The 10,373-nt window shown below is 39.9% G+C and overlaps 1 protein-coding gene across 4 annotated transcripts in view; it reads left to right on the top strand.

The window, feature by feature from the left end:
• Nucleotides 1–9,577, top strand: part of cep104 (centrosomal protein 104) — a 376,777-nt gene extending 367,200 nt beyond the window's left edge. For all 4 annotated transcript variants that reach the window (XM_068017520.1, XM_068017519.1, XM_068017521.1 and 1 more), the window contains one exon: nucleotides 2,954–9,577. In XM_068017520.1, coding sequence (XP_067873621.1) covers nucleotides 2,954–3,090 — 137 coding nt within the window. In that variant the 3' untranslated portion in view covers nucleotides 3,091–9,577. The remainder of the gene's footprint in view (nucleotides 1–2,953) is intronic.
• Nucleotides 9,578–10,373: the final 796 nt, after the last annotated feature.

Below are 10,373 nucleotides of genomic sequence, written 5' to 3' on the forward strand. Positions count from 1 at the left end.
TAATTGAATTGATCAGTTCCAAGTACATTGAAAGACTTGTAAGATAGGTACGCATTCACAGACAATAGCAGCAATTGATCCACACATATTACCAGTGTGAGATGTGTATTTGAAATCTGTAGAAATAGCTAACAGTATCTAATCTTAACGGCATGTGTGGCAGCCAGCACGTGTCACGGAACAATTTTTTTCCCTCCTCTGTTTAAAACAGTGTGCCTTTAAGACTTTGTTAAAAACAGTGTACCTTTAAGACATGGAGAAGCAATGACTCATCCGCCAAGGGGGAGGAGGTGTTAGGTGGTCATCAGCAGGACGTTTCCATGCCCATGTTTGACCTGATGCCATGAGACTTCATGGGGTCCAGAGTCAGTGTTGAGGACTTCCAGGGCAACTCCCTCCCCACTATATACCATTGTGCCACCACCTCTGGTGGGTTTATCCGGCCGGTGGGACAGGACCTACCCAGGGATGGTGATGGTGGTGTCAGAGACATTGTCTGTAAGTTCTGATTCTGTGAGTATGACTGTGTCAGGCTGTTGCTTGACTAGTCTGTGTGACAGCTCTCCCAATTTTGGCACAAGCCCCCAGTCTTTGCAGGGTCGGCAAGGCTGGGTTTGCCATTGTCGTTTCCAGTGCCTAGGTCGATGCCGGGTGGTCCATCCGATTTCATTCCTTTTATTACTCTTTGTAGCAGTTTAATACAACTGAGTGGCTTGCTAGGCCATTTCAGAGGGCATTTAAGAGTCAACCACATTGCTCTGGGTCCAGAGTCATGTATAGGCCAGACCAGGACAGCAGATTTCCTTCCCTATAGGACATTAGATTTACCAGAATGGTTCCCAGGAAGAGGAATTTTAGCTACAAGGTTTCCTATATTACAACAGTGACTACTTCGTTGGCTGTAAAGCGCTTCAGGCGTCCAGTGGTCGTGAAAGGCACTATATAAATGCAAGTCTCTTCTTTTTAGGTTGGAGAAGCTGGGGTTGGTCTCCTTCGAGAAAAGCAGATGGAGGGGAGATTTGATAGAAGTGTATAAGTTTGTAACAAGTTTAGATAAGGTAGACAAAGAAAAGATGTTCCCATTAGCTGATGGTACAAGGACTAGGGGATACAGATTTACAGTTTGGGCAAGAGATGCAGGGGGGCTGGGGGGAAGAACCTTTTTACATAGCGAGTGATAAATGACCTGGAACTCTGCCTATGAGGGTGGTGGAAGCAGACACGATGAATGATTTAAAAAGGAAATTGGATGGCAGTTGAGGGAAATAAACTTTCAGGAATATGGGGGTAGAGTAGGGGAATGGGGCTGACATTAGGTAGATGATAGTGAAGTGCATTGAAATGCATCTATTCCATTACTTCTAATGGAATCTTCTTTCCCTTTTTGAAAAACATTCATTGGCAACATTGTTTAGGAAAGTCCTTTAATAAGTTAAGCTTGACACAATCACATCAGTCCACATTTATCCTGTATAAATCCAGTACAATGATGCTCGTTATTTCATCAGAGAGACAAGTGACCGGAACAGCTTTCTAATTTTCTTTTGTAAATGTTGTACTTGAGTAACAGGCATCAAGTTGCTCAAATTATTTAACCCTTTGTATTCACATAAATATGCCTACACTTCCATAGATATTCTTTACTTTAATCTTTGTTCCACAAAGCAGTGAGAGACAAAGGGCAACAGAAGTGAGTCCTCACAAACTTTACACAATATTAATGTGAGTGGAGAAGAAAGAGTCACATTCCAAAGATATCTTAAGAGAACTACTAAATGTGGAAGTTGTGTTGGGGGCCATTGAATAGAAATTTATTAAAGGAGCTGAAAGATATCCAAAGAACTATAGACGAGCTTGATGGGTAATTTTGTGCAGTTCTGCTTTGGTGTGGAAACTTGCTGGACAGAAGCACGGGTTGGGTTAGGGGTGATACTCCAAGTCACTGTCAATCAGAAGGCATTGTTTTTGGTTCTGCCACTTCTGTCTTTATTTCGACTACTTGGTTCGTTGGGAATTTTCCAGTATATTCTCTTTAAATGTACTTTGGAGCAAAAACTAATTTGTGATTATCAGGTATATGATTAAAACTGTGCAGTGTGAAGTGATTTTTCAGTCACTCGTTTGCCAGTTAATCAATCTATAAAGAAATGTGTCTTACTCTGCCTTTTACCAGATTCTGATTGCTTCATTATGCACTAATTGTGGTACATCGTCCAGTGGTGAAGTGGTGCTCAAATGTGAATGTTATACTATCCCAAATACTCAGGTTCCTGTAACAGATGCCTTTACCTAAGTGGAAATTTTAATTAAATAGGGACACTGCTCATTTTATTAATATGACCTTATCTGAGTAACCCTCGTTAATCAAATCACTTCAAATCAGAGAACCAGCATGGAGGACAATAGTTCTCTGGTGCATTCTCCATGGCAATGCCGTGACCAATCAGAGTGGACTTGCCAACCAATCACCACCCTTTTCTCATGCAGTATAAATTGTTGCTCCCTTTGAAATTTGGCATTCTTGCGACTGTCCTGATGAATGCAAGAAAAAAAGCTTCGACAGCATGTCTTTTGTTCATCAATACTGAATGAAATAAAACTGGTATAATTTATAGCAGAGGATGTATGTTTCCTGACACTTCCTTTAAAGTGCATCAGACTGAAACCCCTATGTGAATTTAGTTTCCTCCCGCGTTATTTCCGTTCATGTTAACAACCAGGGGAAAGTATGCCTTTGGTCTGCATCTGTGTAACATTCCTCTTGGTTTGTTCCTGCTAGGTTGCTTCAAATATTTAGTTTCAGTGAACTCCCCCCCCCCCATCCCTTCATTTATCATAGCATTTGGGCCCCTGCTGAAAGTAACCCTCAATTTTTCTAATCACTGTCATACCATTACAACAGTATGAACAAAAATCCTTAATGGAGGAAATTAAATGTCTTTTTTTTTAACAGCAAAATCTGGAACTGTGGCTACTTCTAGGTCAGGTCCCACAGGGGTTAAAGGACGTTCCCCAACCTCCGGAAGCAAAATCCCTGCTCCAAGAGCTGGGTTGAACAAAACCACAAGCATAACTCCAAATCGACGATGAACTCACACCATCCAGAGGTCAAAATACAGCAGCGACCCTAAATAACTTCTGCATCATGAACTCCACACAGTCGGATTGCAATGTCAATTATGAAAGCACCTAAGACTGAGAAATCACTGACAGGCGAACGGTTGTTTGCATGATGATTAAGCGCCTTAAGCAGAACATGCTTTTGATCTACGAGAGTCATTTTGACGTTCTGTGAAACATCTATCCCATTCAAGCTAGACTCCAGCTTCGTTCCTTAAAGAATTCCATTGGTCCTAAGGAAGTTCTTTTTGTGAAATGTCTGCAAAGCATCATTTAAAAGAAAACAGGACTGTAAAAATACAAGATCAGTTGTTATTTCACAGCCCATTCATCAGTTGTGTTGCAGAAAATTCCAATTTACGGAACTCTTTTTTTTTTCCCTTTGCTTTCCTTTCATGCAACAGTTTTGGAAAGGAATGTGATCACACTGATCAATTACAGCAGTCCTTCTTTGCATATAATCTTTAACAATATATTCAATCATTCCCTTTTAAATATGCATGCAAATACAATTAGCCAAAAACAACAAGTATTGGCAGCAGAGTACCATGTGGTTTGTAAGAGTTGCTGCATTTTGAAAATTGGACATATGTTTAGAGGTGAAAGTATACTTTTGTCCAAACATTTGATTAACTTGTAACCTGTCAGGGGATGAAACTCATTATGACCAGAAAAACCATTCACTGTCAGAGTCAGACTGAAAGCGAGGACTGTTGTTCACTGCAGAAAAACTATCCCTGAAATAAGTGGTTGTAGAAAACTAGTTATATGCAATAAATCTGTGGCAAGCACTTCTGTGAATTTGACACAGGAGCTTAGTTTGAGATGAATTGAGAAAAGCTAGGCAACTGGAGCTCCCACTGCAGTTCTTTCATGCATCTGTAGCCTACACGTCTGCTGTTTCTGTGTGAACAGAATCATTCAGAGTGGAGTGAGGTGACTTAACTTTGCTTCTGTAAACACTTAGCAAGGAAAATATTGATGGTAAAAAGGTGTTAGGGAGACCCATGAAGTAACATTAAAGGACAGTGTTTCTTGCTTTGATAAGTAACTACTTAGATGAAGCACATAGTTAAGCATTAGTTGAGAAGGAACACAAACTTACAACAGAATCCACCTGGTTTTCTATCTATTTAAATTGTATGGGGATTACTTAACACCAAAAGCAATGTAGAAATGTCTAGAATCTCAAAAATGCTGCAGTAAGTCACCTGACTAAAGTTCCTAATGGTGAATCCCTTGTGGCTCACATTCACCTGCAATGCTTATTGACTTGTTTAAAATTATTTCAGAATCCCTCCCATTTCTTTGCGAATTGTATAGCAGTATTGCCCAAACAAAAAAAAATCCTGTGGGCGGCGCAGTGGTTAGCACCGCAGCCTCACAGCTCCAGCGACCCGGGTTCAATTCTGGGTACTGCCTGTGTGGAGTTTGCAAGTTCGACCTGTGTCTGCGTGGGTTTCCTCCGGGTGCTCCGGTTTCCTCCCACAGCCAAAAGACTTGCAGGTTGATAGGTAAATTGGCCATTATAAATTGCCCCTAGTATAGGTAGGTGGTAGGGAAATATAGGGACAGGTGAGGATGTGGTAGGAATATGGGATTAGTGTAGGATTAGTATAAATGGGTGGTTAATGGTCGGCACAGACTCGGTGGGCCGAAGGGCCTGTTTCAGTGCTGTATCTCTAAATCTAAAAAAAATCTAAAAATCTAAATGTTTATGACATAGTTTAGTAACTGTAGGTGATTGTGGGTGGCGTCGTGTTTTCAATACATCTTTAAAAAAAACTGCAGCCGTGTGTCAGCTCACATTTGTTGGAAACTACAAAACCCCAGTTCGGAACAGACAATTAATGCATTTTATGTGGTTCTTGCATATAAAGCTTAAAAATTGAATGAAATGTTATTAGATAGCTGGTGCATTAAACTAAGATTTTTTTAAATTACTATTTTATTTATTCACAAACTGGTTTTCAAAAATCCCTGATCTGTTTGACACTGGCCTGTGGAAAAAATCCAGTTTGTAATATTGTGGGAAAGAGATGCAAGCAATGAGAAATTGAAGTGAAATAAAGTTGATATAATTTTCCTGCGTATCCAGCTTGGCACAGGCCCAGACAGAGATGCTACCCCAGCAAATGGGCCTTGGTGCTTGTGCCTAACCCTCTCACATTGATGGAAAAGTGTAGGGTCAGGCAGTAAGCAGAAGGAGACTGGAAAATGGTAAATAATCTTTTCTCCCCAGATGGAGTGCATAGGATCTTTAGGACTGGAACGATCTGTCTGATCTATGGACAGTAGCCAGAAGGCCCCAAAACTAACAATCATTTCTGCTGCTCTAGGCCTATCAGGCCTGCAGCAGCGGTTGGCTTTCCTCACCCAACTTCTGGACACAGACCTCTGCCACGGGGCAGGCCAGCACTGGGGCAACATTGGACCTATGCCGAAGACCTCAACCTAGGCATGACCATGTCAGTCCATGTGCACTTGGATGCCATCTGCAGGGATTGTACCCAGATTGATAGTAGAGGAGGATTCAGTCCTGGACTGTTAGAGAAATAGGAGGGCAGCAGCCACATTAGCAAAGTATTAGGGCTAAGTACTAAAAATGTTCAAAACTTGCAACTTACCATCTCAAATATTACTCAAATCCCAAGAGTAATAAATACATGGGCAGCTTAGACACTTTAACTGTATGGAAATATTTATTTTACATTTTAAGTTAGCAGGTCAAAACTGCTGTACTCAAAATCTACAGTGGTCAAAGCTGTGCTAAGAGTGAAAATAGAGGTTTTGCAGTTCCACTGCCTAAACCATAGTATCACACAGTTTCCGGTAAGCTTCACTTCGCTGATTTCAGAAATAAGTAGAATTACAAGACCAACCATTAACATAGCTCAGTTGCAAAAAGCCCTGGGAATTCCAGACTAACCTTGTTTTGTTTTAAATTCGTATTTGACAAAATTGTTTGAACGCTTGTAGGGTTTGGGATTTTTTAAACAACATATATGATTACAAGTACATCATCAATTGAAGAGAAATTGACCGTAATTTGTTCCTGTACATATCCTTGTCAGATGTGCATAGTTTTGCATTTATTGCAATCTTTCCTGAAGTACAGATAATTCCTTCTTCAATCATTAATTCACAATTTTAGATTTTACTAAGTCATCCAAGATAGTTTCTGTGAGGCCATATATTTTGCATTTCTCAAGCACATTGTACATCGCGGTCTGCACTGGGAGGAATAGGATAATCTTTTTTTCCTTTCTTTTTCTTTGCCAATTTCCTCCCCTTCCCACCCCTTCTGAAAGTGTAGACGTTTTGCTAGAGTGCATTTTTACGGGTGCTGGTCACCCCCCTATACCTTGCCCAAGTGAGCATTGTTCATGTGTCCACCTTAATTTGTCACCCATTATCTGTGTACACACTTCCAGAAATGGTCACTGGCTAGTGCTCAGAAGCTGTTATCCTGATGGATTTTTCCTTTCCTAGCCAAGGAGAGGTGAGGCCAATTGTAGAGCCCCTCCTCAACAAGGACGACTGATTTCATAGAACTTCGATCATCTGTATGATTTAGCTGGGCGCTGGATAGATTTGCAGCACCGCTGAGGGCGTCCAGTTGTGTTGCCTCAATTGTCTTGCAGAATTACACAAGAATCGAGGGAATTGGCCAGTTCCCAGGCCTGTACTGCTGTGTGGACACCAAATGGAAAATGCACAAGACAGCTTGCCCTCCTTGTGTTTTCCCGTTCCTCTAGTTGTCTGAATTAAAACAAATATTCCAGATCACCTTTCATGGGAACACTGAAAAATAAGCTTGTGAGAGCATCTGTGACATGCACAATGCCTAACAGCCCCGGTATATTAGGGAAACTTCACATCCAGCAGGTTAAACTATGAGTGCATATTGGCACTTCTGTTGCACTGAACATATTGAAAGCTGTCTGTCTCATCTGCTCAGGAAATATGATATTTGGAGGGTCTTTGGTTGACTTCCACCTCTGTGTGAGCACAGCTCACATAAATGATTCTCTTCCCTATTAGATGCTGAATTTCCGCCCACGTATTTACAACAAAAGATCATTCCTTCTATGTTAATTGTTTAGCAAATGGTCAACCAAAGTGAATGCTGTTGGTATTAGGCAAATACTGGCCTTATTGACAGAACAGTGATTAGTGCCTTACATCCTGTAATACAGAATTGATGATCTATAACCATAATGCTGCAGAAACTGACCTCCTAATCTAGTCCTAGGACAATTCATTTTTAAAGAGGTGTTGCATGTTCTGCATTTTGGGACCTGTTCAGTAAATGCTATAACCTTTTCTGAAAGCGTAGCTTAACGTCTTAAGTATCAAGATCCAATGCAATGTCTCAAATAATTTTTTCCCAGGACCACAATGTTTAAGGGACTTGCTCCCTCACTTTTCCCTCTCATCTATAATATACAGATTATTGAAACTGAATTTTTTTGCCAAATCACGATTGATTTGTCTTCTCTCCTCCTGATTTCTTAGTCGTGTTTTTTACTCTGGGCCTTGATCCTCACTAATCTTATTCAGTTATGCATGGGGGTTTATGTCACAGAAATTGCTCTATCTGGTACAGCACAAACTTTTATAACTGGGTTTTAGTGCTGGTATTTCTTATGACAAAAATAAATTATAGTACCAGTGACGATCAGCAGTGCAATGCTGCCTTTGCATGCTCCTCTACATATACATGGCAGAATACTGTATGAAACACTTAATTGAGCGCACCTTTAATTGGTGCCTGATTTTCAAATTGCCATTCATGAATGATGAAGGGCACACAAACATTAACAAAAGGCACATTTGGAATAGATGCCTTAAAGTGTTTAAGCACTGATACGTACAGTACTTTGTATTATGCCCATGTCAGACAATCTATTGCCTTAGCTTTTAGGCTGTTCATTTATTCCACTGAGATCAAATAAAAACGGCCCAGATACCTATAACTAATCTCAGCATTTTTATACACCTGATTTTTTTTTCCTTATCCGTAACCATACACACAACACAAATTATCAGCTGAAGCAACCAGTTGTGGATCGCGCTTAATAATGGATACCTGCCACATTACGTGCCAGGAACTAGAAGATACTCTGTTCCAAAGGCAAGTTTATTATTTAACATTACTGTCCTTTCTCTGTTTTTTGACATTTACAATTTTTTGTGTTAGATTGGTGCAATAAATTAAATGAAATTGATGCTGTATTTGTGTATTTGCCCTTCATATCCATGAAAGTTCTTGTGCACTTTAATTTATTTTTTAACAGTTAACTTATTTTTTAATCAGCCAGAAGACAGGTGAGATCATTTTATCAAAGTATCAAATGATGTTTAGCAGCAGAAGAAAGATGTTCAAGTCTCCAGGTTCTCATAGCAGCCTCTTGTGTATTTCTGTATAGAATGTGTGACCTACGGGTTTGACTAACAACCTGGAAAGGGACGCCTCTTAACAAGAATGGGCCTGTAACCCAAATGGTAGATCACTGGATCTCCAGCCTCTGATTCCAGTAACCACATGTGAATGCATTTAACATTAGAAAATGTCCTCAGCCACTTTCAAGGCGTGAGGGAATCCGACGCCAAGCCATGAAAGAAAGGTGATCAAAACCTTTGTTAAAGTGATGGGCTTTAATGAGAGTCTTAAAGGAGGAGAGGGTGTTCAAGGAAGGGAATTGACCAACTTTCAAGCTGCATGGCTTGGGTCAGTTTCCCTAGTCCTTGGTCGGGCTGCAAGGAGCACTGTGCAACAAGAGCACTTCCTCTCTGGGAAGGTGAAAACAGTGGAACCAACCCTATTCTCCAGAAGCATATTACCAAAAGTTGATTGCACAGCATTATAGACTGGTTACAAAAAAGGATCATGGCCCTCACAATCCTACTATACCTGTAATAGTGTGGGGAATACTGTAGTGTTGAAAAATAATACAGTGGCTACAGTTTGGCTTTTTGATTTGTAGAGTAACCAACAAATTAAATCTGCTTGCTGGAACTCCCTTGACTGCACTGCTAAAGGACTGTGAGGTTTATAAACTCTGTTCTGCTGCCAGAGCTCATTGCATATTCTGACTACGGCAGTGATTCAGAATGCCTTGAGTGTTAGTGTGTGATAATCAGAAATACTGAGCCTACATCAGGAGTATTATCCAACTGTTTCACTCAATGATAAACCAGGGATTTTCATTTGCATTTCTATAGCTTTCACCAGATCTTTAGGGCTACCATATACTCCTGTATGCAGGTTTCAGAATTGTGGATATTTTACATTCTGTAACTCAGCTGGTATGACCATTGTAAAAATTAGAAATGGCTAATGTATTCACAAATTGTAATTTATGCATGTGATTGTTGTCTAACTTTACAAGGTAATCACTTCAGAGAATTTTATTCAAATTTAAAGCACATAGTAAGATATTTGAGTGAACACAGAAATAAGTATTTGTACATATGTATGAAATGAATAAATATTTAATATGTAACATGTGTCTGGTTATTGTTTCAAGTTAAAATTAGATGGTAAGACAGTTGAGTGACCATTGTAAGAATTCACGTGCCTATATATGAAACTAGGAATAAAAAATGTTTCATAGGTTGCCAAAAGTCTTCTGTATCACATGCAGATCAAGAAGGCCCAAGATCTGCTGATCTGTGCTGAGTTAATTGATCTCAACCCAGTAACTGCACACAGGGAACTGGGGAATTGCCCATTGATACTTAATCAATTAACTGCTGGAAGAGCAAGTGCCAAAACCAGGTGAGAACAGGCTGTGGCTCAATTATAATAAAACAAAATACTGCAGGTGCTGGAAATACTCAGCAAGTCAGGCATAATCTGTGGAGAGAGAGGCAGAGTTAACGTTTCAGATCTGTGACCTTTCATCAGACTCAATTCTGTTGGCCCCCATCATTGGACAGCTAGTTGCTAGTATCTTCAGTGACAGATAAGCAATAGCTGCTTTTTATACATTTCCTAGCACATGTTGCTACCTTCCAAATGGGAGGGAGAAAGTATTGTCTAAATATTACATTTCTTGTTGAGTAAAAAAAAATTAAATGTGCTGAGTTTTAGTAAGAACTGCCTCTACCTATTATAAAGTACAAATAGCTTTTGGTTGATGTATATCTTATTAATTACAAAGAAGCATTGTTTCTTAGCGGTCGTTACGTGTTTCCAGTATTACTTTCGTTGATGGACTCTAGTACCCCTGAATTTTTATAATCAC

Source organism: Heterodontus francisci, chromosome 37 (assembly GCF_036365525.1).
Source record: "Heterodontus francisci isolate sHetFra1 chromosome 37, sHetFra1.hap1, whole genome shotgun sequence".
Lineage (NCBI taxonomy): Eukaryota > Metazoa > Chordata > Chondrichthyes > Heterodontiformes > Heterodontidae > Heterodontus > Heterodontus francisci.